Consider the following 13,325-nt stretch of genomic DNA (forward strand, 5'->3'; position numbering starts at 1 on the left):
CATTGGAAAAGTTGATGGCCGATACAACAGAGCACACTCAGCCTCCGGGCGAGCAGCCCCAGCCAGCTGCAGAGGCCACTACTGATCCGGGAGACAATGTTTCTACGGAGCCGTTGCACACGCATACAGACGAACAGTCACATCCGCCCATTGATGTTTCGCTGCCCCCGATTGACAAAACCTTACCAGATCACGACACATCCCTCACAGCCATAGATACATCACTACCGTCAATGGATTCAACGATACCAGCGTTACCTCCAATTGATACGTCATTACCGCCGTTGGATACCACGATGCCCGCTATGGATGATCTACATGGCACTGAGCACTTCTCGTTTGACAGATTCGACGAAGAAACTTCGGGCCACGACTTTGAAAATGGGACAACGGAACATATCCATCAGACCACAGAACACCATGGAGATTCATCCACACCCGTTCCTCAAAACCCAGCTTCGTCAAACGGCGTACATCCACCTGGCCAACACCAATATTATGAGCAACAGCCCCCGCAACATCATTACTCGCCCCAGCAAAATACGCCGCAGCACCATCAGCAATCACCGGCACAAATGCACCAGCAATCGCATCAGCAGTCACAACCCCCTCCTGACATGTACCACAGCCACAATAGCGCTTCCCCTCCTCTGACGAACCCTTCCATGCAGGGACAGCCGTCGCACATTCCGCAGGCGCCCATTGGATCGCCGATGCCTCCGATGGCATCGGTTAGCCAGTATATGGCAGGGTATCCATCGCAGATGGGGATGAATTCAGGGGGGCAAATGCATTATCAGCTCCAGGGAGATGCGAACAAGATGCTATCGGCTAGCAGGCACAAGAAAGAAGTGAAGCGTCGGACGAAAACTGGATGCTTAACATGTCGCAAGCGACGAATTAAGGTACGTGAACAATTTCTATTCCACAGGAAAATTGCAAAACGCGGAGAAGGCGAGTTTGGCGCCTGAGAATTGCGCGAGGGGGTGGGAGGTTGCGTGGTGTTGCTTTCGCTTGCGTTGCCAAAAATCTTTCGGCTCGCGTCCAGCCCACCACCAGGAAACCCCGCCATTTCTTGTCGCTTGTTGACGCTCCCGCCCGCGACTTCCCTCGCGCACTTATTCCCTCGTTCGCCCATTATTGATTTATTTTTACGGCACTCTGTTCATTGAGCTGTTGTTTTACCCCATTACCGTTGCTGACGAGGTAATGCTCCCCGCTAGTGTGACGAAGGCCACCCCGTTTGCCGCAACTGCGTCAAGAGCAAGCGTGAATGCTTAGGCTACGACCCCGTCTTCAAACAGCCCACTCCCTCTGCGATACAGCCAGCTCCTAATCCCCAGCCGTCGCTCGTGGTCAACCCGCAGGACCCCTCCACCAACTCAACAACTGCTCAATCTCAATCATCCTACCCTACTGCCCCTCCTGGCTACGTACCGGCCTCGTCTCAACCCTTCGCTCCCTCGCAGTCTCCATCGACTTCTACAGAACGCTACGAGTACAACTCGTCCATCGACCCTTCACTCAACCAAAACAATTCGCCTAATATGGCCAGCGTCCAGAATGTTGCTGATGGAGGTTTGCAACCAACTGTCAACCCCGCGACAACCACAACTGGGAACTCCGAGCCGACAAGCTTCAGGTGTAAGTTTTGATCTGGGTTTTGCGAATTCTTTTACTGACATTTGCTCTCAGTGAAACAAGTCCAGATTAGCGATCTTCTGGCTTTGCGAGGCATCCCACCCCCACCTCCTCATCCCATCACCGCTCTTCCACCCAACCGCCTTGAGGAAATCCAGGCCGTGTTCCTTGCGACATACGCTCCTGCAATTGATCGATTTTTCGAGACTCGCTGGTTCTCGGAGAAGGCACTGAGTCACCTATTGGCGAACGCTCAATTGATGGCAGAATATTCCGCGTTGATCGAAGCATTCAACGACCGAAACCTGAGCGATCCTAACGTTCTCGCGCGGTTGGAGAGTTTTGAAGCGTCGGTTGTTTGGAGTACCATGACCTTATGCCGCCATGTGATGAATGTATCGAATGGGAGTCAGCAGGATTATGATCTCCTAGCTACTTCCAAACGGCTCGATGTGATTGAAGCGATGATCACTGGCGACCACTTCGACTCAAATCCTCTTGCTCAATTCCCGACCCGGGAACCTGCCGCCAATCCGCCGTCATTACCAGACCAATTGACCCAACGTCAGTTAGACTTCTGGAGTGCGATTGGCTACTTTCTCACCCTCCACGACAATGAAGCTAGCGCTGCGAAGGAGATCGATGATACGCTGGGTCGTTGCCGTACGCTTCTAGATACGTACGAGAACCGAGATGTCATATACTCAATTGCAATTGCTCGCCACCTTGGCCAACGATGGGCCGATTTCCCACACAGCTTCCCTCAGCCGATTACCACGAACGAGAAAGATGCCGGAGCCAAGCTTTATGTTGCGCAGAAATTCCTTGAACAGGAAGCCGGCGGAAAAGGCACCACACAGGTCATTAAACGTCTATGTGGCATGGTCGTCCGATCCTGGTTTGTTTCGCGAGAATAAAGGTGGCTAGCAACCACTTTCCGTTTCTCATCCCATTGCGACGAATTTCTTACCTGTAATATGAGAAAAAATTGTGTTACGATCGTTTCAGCTTAACTAGACCCTGTTTATATTCTCTCTGGATGTTCATGTTGGTGCTCTTTGCCTGTGGAGTTTGTTGTTCATATATCCCATTCTCGATATTATACTTTTTCTCTTATTTGGCCTGTTTTATCTGGGGGATGCCCGCCCATGGCCCGGAGTTATCCTTTTCATGTTTATTCGGATGGGAGATGGCAGCACAATGGCGTTCCGGCTGCGTCTTCGAATATAACTTTCAATTATTCATATACAATGATCATGCATTCCACGGTGGCTTGGATTTTCAATTATCCAATTCTATATACATCTAAATCACATGTTATACGAAAGGATATGCATGTTTCTAAGTGTATCTTCAATCTAAATAACCCCATCTATAGATCCGCCTGCTCCGGCACTGGACTCTTCAACTTCCCCGTCTCCAGCGCCAACCGCACGTTCCCAATCGCCCACTCCTCCATTCCGGTTTGTGTCTTTTATAAAAGGTCAGCCTTTCGAATTGGATCATTGATAAGAAAGGGCAGAGTCACATACCTCAACAGTCCACGTCCCCATATGCGGAACAAGAAGGACATTAGGATTCGAGACAAGACCCGGGTGGACCTTGGGCTCTTCCTCGAAGACGTCCAGGCCTGCGGAGTAGACTTTCCCGCTGTCGAGAGCCTTGACGAGGGCGTCTTCGTCCATGACTGCCCCACGCGCGGTGTTGACGACCACAACGCCGTCCTTCATCTTGGCGAATTCGGCTGTGCTGATTATGTGGCGGGTATTTTTCTAGAAATCTCCTGTTAGCACACAAAATACCAGACCCATATATCAAAATAAAGGAACATACATTCAACGGCAAGTTCAAACTAATCACATCACTCTGCGCCAACAGCTCATCAAACGTCACATACTTCGCGCCATCTGACAGCTCCGCACTCAACTCCCGACGGTTATGGTAGATAACCTTCATCCCGAACGACTCGGCCTTCTTCTTCAGGTTGCGACCTATCCCGCCCATACCCAGGATACCGAGGACCTTGTTTTCTGGATCGTGGCCGAGGCGGGGGAGTGGGCTACCGCGCCACTTGCCTTCGCGGAGAGCGTGCATGCCGGCGTTAAAATTGCGCAGGGCGCCGATGATTAGGAACATGTTTACGTCTGCGGTTGCGTCGTCGACGGCTGTGGGGGTGTTGGAGACGCGGAGCGGGGGAGAGCGAGCGCTGCAGGCGTGCACGTCCACTTGGTCATAGCCGGCTCCTTTTGAGGATAAGTTAATGCTTGTTTAGAGGTTGTACTGTATAAAGAGATGAGAGTAGAGAATTTACCGCAGTGCGCTAAGAATGTCAAGGAGGTAGGTAGGGCATTGACGAGCTCCTCATCGAAGTTGCCTGTGATCGAGGCGGAGTCGAAGGTGCGGTATGCGACGACGACGCCGTCCAGCTTGCCGGCTTTACATTCTGCAAGGAAGTCTGCGCGGTTTGTAGCGGTGGGTGTTACGAGTTCGGCGATATCTCCGAGGGAGTTCCAGGTCGAGTGTGCGCTTGATTCAAGGTACGTTAGCATTGGATACGGTATTGGCTCTCGTAGGTAGCGTGGCGGACATACTGCACGATGCTCCCGAGGAGCAGAACCTTTGGCTTGCCGGGCATTATAAAAGGGCAGATTTTGGATAGCCTATCAGTAACCTTTAGAATGGGGTTTGATAGGGCCGGGTGAGTCATTGGCTGATTGAAGGTATAGAGGTACCTTGGAGAGCGATGACGGAGGGGCAATGCGGGGTCAATTTGCACAGTAGACAGGCTTTGACCAGGGTTGCTAGAGAGGAGACAATGAAGAGGGGCTCGGTAGATAAAGAGGAACTCAGCGAGAGAAAGGGAAAAGAACGCAGAAAGGAGGGATTGAAGGGAAAAGAGAACGAGGCGAGAGTGAGAGAAAGTTGGAGACGAGCCTCCCCCACGTGCCCCACTCGCTCCTCCATTATCGTTCGCGATAATTCATCCCGAAGAGACCATCTGCTCTCTATCAGGCAAGTAGCGCCTCCGAGATGGGCTCGTCGATGTCATTGGTCTGCTAATAAGGCGGATTATAATCCGGGAGGCAGAAGACCAGCACTGCATACCCTCGGATGGCAGCCCGTCCCTGCATGCAGTGGTCACGTCCTGGCTCAGCATCACTTGGTGGTATCTACACCGTGGGGAGACCGAGAGCAGAGCAATTATCTAACTGCTAGAGAATATAGAGGCCCAACAGGAACTCTGAAGAAAGAACAATACTTATCCCCCTTCGTCGACTCTTTGATAGTCTTATCGAGGCTGGAATAGCTACACACCAAGATAGCATCCCGGTGAATTAATGACTGAGCGGAATAAATCCATCCGAGCGTGTGGAATTATCTTCAATAAATAGACTGTTATTGATGACATGTGCTATTTTTCCGGAGGCATATCCGGTTCAATTACTATACAAAGATCACTGATAGGGCTGCACCATCACCCCTCAACAAGCACCCTAGTCCAATCGAACTTCCTCCACCGATTCTGGAACGCGCCAACTCGCCGGTCCCCTCCCCGGGTCCAGCGTCCTTGCCGCTTGATAACCTCTGGCCCCACGTCCAGCATCCCCCCAATGACTTCCCGCGCGAAGAGATCGCCCTTCGGCCACCGATTTGAGTCCTCGACCACATGGCCCAGACCACCGTCGAGCTGGAACCAGACGTGGAAATAGGGCATTTCCTTGGCGAGGGTACGCCGGAAGGCGTTCCGGCCTAGGCCCTGTTTGGATTTTGCTAGTGTATCGATAAGTTTGCGGTGCTGAGTCCACTCCTCGTCCGCGGAGAGGATTGCTTCTTTGAAGAATGCCGGGGATGTTTCCCCAAGACTGTACGGAAGAGGGACGACCTCCATAGATGCGTGTCGCTTGCGGTGGGGCTGCGCGGCGTTTTCGTAGAATATCACGTCACGGCCTTGGTCGTGGTACATACGGGTGAGGCTCTTCATGAAGTTGCGGATCTCCTCCCATTCGTCGTCGTCGCATTCTAGGAGATTGGTTCGGTGCTGGATCGGCACGATCGTAGCGCCTCCCGGGCTGATTTCGGGCTCTGTGGGGAGTGTCATGTAAACTCGCGTGGCGAGGGATACCACCGGGGCAATCGGCGGAGTGTTTGTATCCTCGTGGTGGCATAGAGGGCAGTTATCTAGGATCCGGTTCATCTTCTGCAGTTCGCCGATTGTGGTGCTCTTTAGGTCAATCTCCGATCGATGCACCCGGCGGGCCAGTTTGGAGGCATTGTCATCCATATACTCCAAATCATTCTGTTCGGTGTTAGAGCATAATTCACTATTCAGTATCGACTCGAGAACTTACTTCAAACTTGCCGTCCTTTGCGATCCTCTCCGCTAGACGTCGACCCTCCCCGCCGAACTGGCCGCGACTCCTGCGCTCCTCTTGGACCATATCCTCAATTGTCATGTCCTCATTTTCTTCCACCTTCCCTCGTTCCAAGCCTCGCTTTGTTTCCACATTTTTGACTTCGTTTCTCTTTCCAGCCAGCATTCTGTTGTCCATCACTCCAAGCACCATGACATCGGGCTCCTTTTTATTAGCCATTGATGCTGCAGCCGCATTGTACTGTTCTTCAAGTTCAGCGGCATCTGGGGCTCCCTTCAGCTTCGCTCTCATCATTTGCGCTTTCAATTTGTTTAGCGCCGTCAGGTCGAGGTGTTGCGTAGTTTGCGCTGGGGGTTCTGTCTCCAAGGGTTTTCCTTGCCCGCTAGCGCTGAACTCCTTTTCAGGGTTACGGAGGTGCTCATGAGGGTCACGATGGACGTTTTCTTCTTGCTTTCGCTCCCGGAATAGTTCGCCCGTGGGCTTCTCCTTCCCAACGTAGCCTTCACCATATGTTTCACGTCGATCCAATTCAGCTTCCTCCTCACGAGCATCGTCGAAGGAACGTAGATCGCCAAAGCGTTCAACGGCAATCTCTTCCGCAGATCGTCCGCTTTCTTCCGCCTCCCTGTATACGCCTTTGAGCTTGGTCATTCTCCAGCCGGAACCTGCGTCGCCAATTGTGTAATTCACTTCATGCTCGGCCGGTTCCTGCTCAATATCTTCAAGAGCCTTCCCTTCCTTAAGGTCTTGCAAGTGGGTGTTTAACTCCCTGTTGTGGATTTTAAGTTCGAAGTCGGCTTGCAGCATTCGCGGTTTGGGTTCCTCCTCAAGACGTGTCTTATCGCGCCGCTGTACGTAGTCAATGTCTAAGGAGGACGGCGCTTCCATCCATGCATCTCTCTTCATTCGTGTAGGCTCTTCCTGCGTAACTTCTGCGGCGGGAGCGGATGGTTCCTCTTCGCGACTCTCGCGATGTCGACGCTTGTGGTGATCCCGGTCGTCTCCATGATCTGAGGAACGTCGCGATCGCTTATGCCGATGACTGTCATCATCTCTGCGCGACCCACTGGTTCCATCTGAGCCTCTCTCTCGGGATCGCGATCGGTGACGGTGCGAGCGATGTCGATGCCGATGCTCTCTGCTGCGGTCTCGGTCTCTGTCGCGGTCGTGATGCCGGTGACGATGCTTCTCCTTGTCGCCTCTCTCTCGCCGACTTTCGCGCTCTTGCTCCTCCGCAAGGGATTTCTCGAAATCCTCCAGCGTCATTTTAAAGCGGGTTTGTGGTAGTTGAGGGATGAGAGAAGCAGAAACAATGACGTCGAAAGAAATGGTCGAGACCTTTCTGCCCACCGCCTTCCGGCAATTTCCCCTCACTTTTTGTCGAGACATTTTTTTGTCGAGCAGACATCTGCAGTCAGATTATCCTAAGGGCTTTCCCTTCAGCTTCAGAGCTTCATTGTTTATTTTCTTTGGCTGAAGCTTGAGATTGGATATTTTCACCATGGCGGAATCATCCCCAGTGACCGTCGTCTGCGTCGGCATGGCAGGTTCGTCAGTCTATCTCGATTCCAGAAACTGCGATTCTAACGTTTAATGTGAATCAGGCTCCGGAAAGACGACATTCATGCAGAGGATTAACTCCCATTTACATTCAAAGAAGCAGCCGCCATACGTGCTGAACCTTGACCCGGCCGTCCACTCCGTTCCGTTTGAAAGCAACATTGACATCCGTGACGCCATCAACTATAAAGAAGTTATGAAGCAGTATAACTTGGGTCCTAACGGAGGTATCTTAACTTCCTTGAATCTGTACGCAACAAAGGTCGACCAGATCATCTCCCTGCTCGAGAAGCGCGCAGCGCCGAACCCCGAGAACCCCGCCGCAAAGCCAATCAAACATTTTCTAGTCGATACCCCGGGACAAATTGAAGTTTTCGTATGGAGTGCATCAGGTAGCATTCTACTTGAGACATTGGCTTCCTCGTTCCCTACCGTGATTGCCTACATTATTGATACACCCCGCACGAGCTCGACGAGTACCTTTATGAGCAACATGCTCTACGCATGCAGTATTCTATACAAGACCAAGCTTCCGATGATTTTGGTATTCAACAAGACGGATGTTCAGGATGCAGAGTTTGCAAAGGAATGGATGACCGATTTTGATGCGTTCCAGCAGGCGCTCCGCGAGGAAGAGGAGTCCGGCCAATTTGGAACTGAAGGCGGGGTTGGCGGATTTGGTTCTGGAAGCGGATACATGGGGTCTCTTCTCAACAGCATGAGTCTCATGCTGGAGGAGTTCTACCGACATCTCAATGTCGTAGGTGTAAGTGCCATGACTGGTGATGGAATTGACGAGTTTTTCGAAGCGGTCGAAGAAAAGCGCAAGGAATTCGAGAAGGACTATAAGCCGGAGCTTGAGCGACTGAAGAAAGAGCGCGAGGAAGCACAGGCGAATCAGCGTGAAGTCGAGCTTGGAAAGTTGATGAAGGACATGAATATGGGTGGCTCTCGTCGGGGCAAAGATGAGCCCGAGACTGTCAGTGAAGCGGAGGAAGAGGAAGAAGAAAAGGCTGCAGCAGTAGGTCGGGCCTACGACCCAGAGTCGGATGACAGTGACGACGAGAATGCGCCTCCGGCTGGAGATGATGAAGGACTTAGCGAGCGGTATCAAAGCGCACTGTCGGACTCCAATGCTGGGCCGTCTGATCAAGACTTTAGCTTTGCGCGATACCTGCATAAAAGCAACCTCAACCGGTAGCACTACTGCATGCCCGGTATAGTCATTTTCTGGTGTCCGGCGTTGGTGTCGAAGTCATATACACTACATATTATGCGAAATGAAGTTAAATATTATTTACTTGTACAATGTTTCTCGTATAGTCACTCACGTGCGCTACATCAGATCAGTGACGGTTGTGCGCACAGCCAGTGACATCATACTGACTGAGCTTCACGAAGAGCTTATTTATCCGCAAACTCCCACGTTCTTCCCATCCATTACCAACAATTCGAAGCTATTACAATTTTAGAATTAAACCATGGATGTACGCAAACCAATGTCTCCAACTTTCGCCCAAGCTAACAACCTAGGTCTTCTACGCCTACACCTACTCCACATCAGCATGGCTGGCCCTGCAAAGCGCCGCCCTGATCTCAGTCCCGCAAGGAATCTCAGCAATGCTGCTTGACGAAACCCGTCCTGCAACCCGTAAGGCCCACTATCAGCTATACCTGGTAATCATATCCACTGACACACCACAGCAATCGAGATCTACTTTGCCCGCTGTCTAGGCTTTAGCCTCCTCACAATCTCAGTCCTCACTGCAATGCTCACGGGCTCAATCCCCTTAACGTCAGGCCTCTCAGACCCAATTTCAACCGAAGACCCGGCATCCGAGTCCGACCCCAAAGCACCATACGCTGTGCCCACGCTGATTGTGACATCGGCGTACCATGCCGCGTCGGCTTTCTATGCATACACGCGCTATGTAAGCGATGCCAAGGGAGTCTTTTTAATTGCGATTGTGGCCTACTCGACTATCGCTGCGGTGGGGCTGTGGTGTGTGCTGTTTGCGAGCAGCCATGGAAGGATTAGTCGGCGGACGGGGGTGGATAAGCGCACGTCCGGGTTTCCGTTCAAGAATAAGGAAGCGAAGAAGAAGCATGAGAAGGGTCTTTAAATGTTTACGAATGTACGTACGGATACGGACTACGGAGGATGCCGATGCTAAGCTTCGGGGAAATGAGCATGGCGCGATTGGGGTGTTATCTATGCAAATCTTGACTGTGGGTCTGCAGCTGCAGATCGGCAGCAGGAGATAACCAAAGAATAAATGGTCTGAAGATTTAAAGGCGCAACTTTCCCCTTGCTAGATTCTAATTCAGTAGATGCAGCCATGCAGTTCCTCAAATCCATTTTCGCCGGGTTGCTGTTCTCCCTCTCGATGCCTTCGGGCACGGGGGCGTCAGATCTATACAGACAGCACAATAAGATCTCCCCCAAAGTCTTCATCGTCTCGATGGTGCGTCCACAAACAATAAAAAGAAAATCACCCAGCTAATAATTTTGCTAGTTCACCCCCGAAGCCCAAATCTGGCACAACATCCCCGAATTCAACCTCCTGGCCCACAACATCACCCTCCCCGGCCTCTCCCCCCTCTTCCCTTCAGTCCACTGCACTTCATCCTATGAAGTCTGCCAACTCATCACCGGCGAAGGCGAAATCAACGCCGCATCAACCCTTTCAGCCGTAACCCTCTCGCCCACCTTCAACCTAACGCAAACCTACTTCCTCATCGCCGGAATCGCCGGAATAAGCCCGGAAATCGGACCTACAGCATCCGTCACCTTCGCGCGCTTCGCCGTCCAAGTCGCATTACAGTATGAGTTCGACGCGCGCGAGATCCCCGCAAACATGTCCACGGGATACCTACCCCAAGGCTCAACCAGTACAGCAACGACGGCGCAGTTCCCGGGCAGCATCTACGGGACGGAAGTCTTCGAGCTGAACGCGGCTTTGCGCGGAATCGCACTGCAATTCGCCAAGAACGCGACGCTGGCGGATTCGAAGGCGGCGGCTGAATACCGTGCCCTGTATGCTGGTGCTCCTGGTGGGCTTTATGATAATGCGACGGGTGCCCCGCGGGTGATTGCTTGCGATACCTCGACGAGTGATGTGTATTTCAGTGGGAGATTGTTGGGGGAGGCGTTTGCGAATACGACGCGGGCGTGGACGGGTGGGAAGGGGGTTTACTGTACCTCGCAGCAGGAGGATAATGCGTCGTTGGAGACGTTGCTGCGCGGGGCGCTGGGTGGGTTGGTTGATTTTGGGAGGATTATTGTGATGCGGACGGCGTCGGACTTTGAGAGGCCGCATTTGGGGGAGACGGCGCAGGAGAATCTGTTTGAGGCGGAGGAGCAGGGGGCGTTTGAGCCTGCGGTGGAGAATCTTTACCGGGCGGGCATCAAGGTGGTTGAGGGGATTCTGGGGGATTGGGAGGGGAGGTTTAAGAGGGGCGTTAAGGCTGGGAATTATATTGGAGATGTGCTGGGGACTCTTGGTGGGAAGCCGGACTTTGTACCGCAGTCTGGTGTGGCCAAGAGGGCTACCAAGGGGGGACGATCCAGGAGGTGAAGTATATCGGGTGAAAGGTTATGGGACTGTACTCGACAGAGACCGTATATAGCATATACATCATAGTAGATATACTATACATAGACAAATCGGAAGTGCTTGCAGGCTGACCCACGGCAGTCGTATACTTAAGGCCTCCCATCCCAGGATCTTGCGATAAGGTTGACAATGGATTGTAATTCTTATCTATTTTATACTTCGCTGCTGACGGGTTGAAATAATTTTAATTTTACTTTGCATTTGTAGTATAGGCAATTCCAGCTAATGAGCTGGCTGTCAATATCATTCACACGAAACTCTAGACCAGGTATCTAAAACGAAAAAAAAGAACAAACCCCAACGCCATGCAGAACCATCTATCATGAAAGCCCATTCCTAGAATCATCACTATCACTCGTAGGCTTAGCCCTAATCGCAGCCACCTTCTGCTCCTCGTCCACTTCCTTTTTCTTCGCCCGCCATCTCATCCAAAAGACCACTGCAAGCCCTATAATCCCAAGTCCCGCTACAGCAATACCAACCCCTATCCCTGCTTTGGTACCGGTGCTTAGACCATCGAAACTACTGGAACTAGGGGCATCACAGTAGAAAATGACATCGTGTTTCACGCCGACGACGATGCTTTTTTGGAGTTTGTCGCAGTCGTAGGCTTCGTCGGTGCGCACGGAGACCGCGGAGTAGTTGGTTAGATTCGGGAATTCGAGACTGTTGATGTTAGATATTGAAGATACTAGAAAGTGGAAAGTGGCATACCTTGCAATACTGGGCACGTCGATGTAGATGTATTGTGCTGTTTCAGCGGGCAGACTCAGCGTGAGCGGCTCGTCTGTATAGCACTGGAACATGTCGAGTTTCTGTATCGAGGGCATTTCGATTCTGATCGGTTAGAATACGGTAAATAAAAAAAAAAGGATAGGAGACGTACGTAGAGATATTACCCTGGAAGTCAATATTCTCCACCGTGTCCAGTTTTGGAAGGCTTGGATTGAGGTTCGGGCCCTGGTGGTAGATATTCATATGAGAAGCCGTAGTGACAAGCTCAGGGAGAGACAGACTATATAATTAGTATGAGTGTTTAGAATTAAGCCAGGATATAATTACTTAGCGATATTCCCGCCAAACTCAGCTCGCCCGTTTATCTGCTTCAAAGCAGGGAAAGAAATGTTCATTGATCTCTCTGGAGCTTCATCCGGATCACAATGCCCATCTTGACAAACAAAGAGGGTATTATTAACCGTATGCAAGGCATCAAATGCCATACTGGACACGTCAGTACCAAGTCATTTCATCACAGCCGGGATAATACCTAGACCAGTTTCCATAAAGCAACAGCGCATCCACACGCTCAAGCAACGGAAAGTCCAGAACCGGCTCGGCAGCAGATGTATTGAGATAAACGTTCTTGATATGTCGCACTTTCGGAAGGGATATCCGGGCTAGGTCCAGCGCATCGCTAATCCATAGACCGGATAGGTATTCGGCATCGGGTATTTCAACAGACGCCAGTCTGTCGCTGGCGGTGATAATGACATCGCCTGTTACATTGGTGATATTGGGGAGGACGAAGGAGTCTGTATAGTTGGTGCCGAAGCGAACCGTGCTGTTGACTGTTGTGCAGTTGCTGGTGAAAGAGTCGAGACTTTCCTGAGTTGATATATTGAAGAATGCTCCTTCGGGTGTACAGATCCGGGCGCTGGCGTCTGTGACAGTTAGTATAAGCAATTATAGAGTGGATGAAGACCAACAGGGTAACGCCGCCGCCAGCAGCAGCAAGGGTGAAAACATGGCCGGTGCATGAATCGCAGCCGGAATAAAGCGGCCTGACGAGGCATCTTAAATAAATAATTTAATGAACGACTTCTTATCTTGTAGCCTGAGAGGGGCAGAGCAGTGGCTGGCGTTAAATCCGAGGCCCCGGATCTAACCCAACTCGCTCGAACTGTTGGGAGTATAACTGCGCTGATTCGTCAATTAACAAAAAAGAAATCCTGCGCCAGCGGAGACTAAGTCGCATTCAATTAATCCACGCTAGTCGCGAGGCTTGTCGGGTCTCTGGGGCATGGCTGAGGATCGGCTCTATACGTTGCAGCCTTGTTCTACACCAAAAACGGTCAGGAGTTCGTCAACGATATTCCACTTACCAGACGAACCTGCTATTAATATAATAGCTTGT

The 13,325-nt window shown here is 51.4% G+C and overlaps 7 protein-coding genes across 7 annotated transcripts; 4 read left to right on the forward strand and 3 right to left on the reverse strand.

Moving 5' to 3' along the window:
• Positions 1 to 14: 14 nt before the first annotated feature.
• ASPVEDRAFT_132934 (putative C6 finger domain protein) lies at positions 15 to 2,558 on the forward strand (the record flags this gene model as incomplete). Its single annotated transcript, XM_040806976.1, has 5 exons — positions 15 to 909; positions 973 to 998; positions 1,224 to 1,352; positions 1,563 to 1,644; positions 1,696 to 2,558. The coding sequence occupies 5 exons, from the start codon at positions 15 to 17 to the stop codon at positions 2,556 to 2,558; spliced, it is 1,995 nt and encodes a 664-aa protein (XP_040668444.1).
• A 335-nt stretch (positions 2,559 to 2,893) lies between these two features.
• Positions 2,894 to 4,464, reverse strand: ASPVEDRAFT_42187 (D-mandelate dehydrogenase-like dehydrogenase). The gene is made up of 6 exons (XM_040812521.1): positions 4,374 to 4,464; positions 4,233 to 4,301; positions 3,953 to 4,167; positions 3,475 to 3,884; positions 3,174 to 3,413; positions 2,894 to 3,112 (listed from the first exon to the last, which is right to left on the reverse strand). Exons 2-6 carry the CDS (start codon positions 4,274 to 4,276, stop codon positions 3,014 to 3,016), a joined length of 1,008 nt encoding a protein of 335 aa, XP_040668445.1. The 5' UTR covers positions 4,277 to 4,301; positions 4,374 to 4,464; the 3' UTR covers positions 2,894 to 3,013.
• ASPVEDRAFT_42188 (uncharacterized protein) lies at positions 4,233 to 4,954 on the forward strand. Its single transcript, XM_040812522.1, has one exon. It carries the CDS (start codon positions 4,457 to 4,459, stop codon positions 4,946 to 4,948), a length of 492 nt encoding a protein of 163 aa, XP_040668446.1. The 5' UTR covers positions 4,233 to 4,456; the 3' UTR covers positions 4,949 to 4,954.
• A 40-nt stretch (positions 4,955 to 4,994) lies between these two features.
• ASPVEDRAFT_169518 (putative cell cycle control protein (Cwf19)) lies at positions 4,995 to 7,306 on the reverse strand. The gene is made up of 2 exons (XM_040808686.1): positions 5,991 to 7,306; positions 4,995 to 5,938 (listed from the first exon to the last, which is right to left on the reverse strand). The coding sequence occupies exons 1-2, from the start codon at positions 7,278 to 7,280 to the stop codon at positions 5,117 to 5,119; spliced, it is 2,112 nt and encodes a 703-aa protein (XP_040668447.1). The 5' UTR covers positions 7,281 to 7,306; the 3' UTR covers positions 4,995 to 5,116.
• An 82-nt stretch (positions 7,307 to 7,388) lies between these two features.
• ASPVEDRAFT_169519 (putative ATP binding protein) lies at positions 7,389 to 8,873 on the forward strand. Its single transcript, XM_040808687.1, has 2 exons — positions 7,389 to 7,561; positions 7,619 to 8,873. Exons 1-2 carry the CDS (start codon positions 7,516 to 7,518, stop codon positions 8,773 to 8,775), a joined length of 1,203 nt encoding a protein of 400 aa, XP_040668448.1. The 5' UTR covers positions 7,389 to 7,515; the 3' UTR covers positions 8,776 to 8,873.
• A 138-nt stretch (positions 8,874 to 9,011) lies between these two features.
• Positions 9,012 to 11,287, forward strand: ASPVEDRAFT_193707 (uncharacterized protein). The gene is made up of 5 exons (XM_040809143.1): positions 9,012 to 9,061; positions 9,108 to 9,225; positions 9,279 to 9,689; positions 9,912 to 10,039; positions 10,091 to 11,287. Exons 1-5 carry the CDS (start codon positions 9,056 to 9,058, stop codon positions 11,150 to 11,152), a joined length of 1,725 nt encoding a protein of 574 aa, XP_040668449.1. The 5' UTR covers positions 9,012 to 9,055; the 3' UTR covers positions 11,153 to 11,287.
• Positions 11,288 to 11,373: 86 nt separating this feature from the next.
• On the reverse strand, positions 11,374 to 12,978 carry ASPVEDRAFT_42192 (uncharacterized protein). The gene is made up of 6 exons (XM_040812523.1): positions 12,898 to 12,978; positions 12,459 to 12,852; positions 12,254 to 12,412; positions 12,078 to 12,206; positions 11,906 to 12,028; positions 11,374 to 11,857 (listed from the first exon to the last, which is right to left on the reverse strand). The coding sequence occupies exons 1-6, from the start codon at positions 12,935 to 12,937 to the stop codon at positions 11,512 to 11,514; spliced, it is 1,191 nt and encodes a 396-aa protein (XP_040668450.1). The 5' UTR covers positions 12,938 to 12,978; the 3' UTR covers positions 11,374 to 11,511.
• Positions 12,979 to 13,325: the final 347 nt, after the last annotated feature.

Source organism: Aspergillus versicolor (assembly GCF_001890125.1).
Source record: "Aspergillus versicolor CBS 583.65 unplaced genomic scaffold ASPVEscaffold_5, whole genome shotgun sequence".
Taxonomy (NCBI): domain Eukaryota; kingdom Fungi; phylum Ascomycota; class Eurotiomycetes; order Eurotiales; family Aspergillaceae; genus Aspergillus; species Aspergillus versicolor.

What these genes read in the sequence shown, in the direction of transcription:
- ASPVEDRAFT_42187 (XM_040812521.1), bottom strand. Translation starts at nt 4,276, where the DNA reads ATGCCCGGCAAGCCAAAGGTTCTGCTCCTCGGGAGCATCGTGCA. An exon ending in GACATTCTTAGCGCACTGCG is followed by an intron (nt 3,885 to 3,952) that starts GTAAATTCTCTA and finishes TATCCTCAAAAG; the next exon opens with GAGCCGGCTATGACCAAGTG. An exon ending in GTTTGAACTTGCCGTTGAAT is followed by an intron (nt 3,414 to 3,474) that starts GTATGTTCCTTT and finishes GGAGATTTCTAG; the next exon opens with AAAAATACCCGCCACATAAT.
- ASPVEDRAFT_42188 (XM_040812522.1), top strand. Translation starts at nt 4,457, where the DNA reads ATGAAGAGGGGCTCGGTAGATAAAGAGGAACTCAGCGAGAGAAAGGGA.
- ASPVEDRAFT_169518 (XM_040808686.1), bottom strand. Translation starts at nt 7,280, where the DNA reads ATGACGCTGGAGGATTTCGAGAAATCCCTTGCGGAGGAGCAAGAGCGC. An exon ending in CAAAGGACGGCAAGTTTGAA is followed by an intron (nt 5,939 to 5,990) that starts GTAAGTTCTCGA and finishes AACACCGAACAG; the next exon opens with AATGATTTGGAGTATATGGA.
- ASPVEDRAFT_169519 (XM_040808687.1), top strand. Translation starts at nt 7,516, where the DNA reads ATGGCGGAATCATCCCCAGTGACCGTCGTCTGCGTCGGCATGGCAG. An exon ending in CGTCTGCGTCGGCATGGCAG is followed by an intron (nt 7,562 to 7,618) that starts GTTCGTCAGTCT and finishes AATGTGAATCAG; the next exon opens with GCTCCGGAAAGACGACATTC.
- ASPVEDRAFT_193707 (XM_040809143.1), top strand. An exon ending in GAAGAAGAAGCATGAGAAGG is followed by an intron (nt 9,690 to 9,911) that starts GTCTTTAAATGT and finishes CAGTAGATGCAG; the next exon opens with CCATGCAGTTCCTCAAATCC. An exon ending in AAGTCTTCATCGTCTCGATG is followed by an intron (nt 10,040 to 10,090) that starts GTGCGTCCACAA and finishes TAATTTTGCTAG; the next exon opens with TTCACCCCCGAAGCCCAAAT.
- ASPVEDRAFT_42192 (XM_040812523.1), bottom strand. Translation starts at nt 12,937, where the DNA reads ATGTTTTCACCCTTGCTGCTGCTGGCGGCGGCGTTACCCT. An exon ending in CTTTATGGAAACTGGTCTAG is followed by an intron (nt 12,413 to 12,458) that starts GTATTATCCCGG and finishes TGACGTGTCCAG; the next exon opens with TATGGCATTTGATGCCTTGC. An exon ending in TTCCAGGGTAATATCTCTAC is followed by an intron (nt 12,029 to 12,077) that starts GTACGTCTCCTA and finishes CTAACCGATCAG; the next exon opens with AATCGAAATGCCCTCGATAC.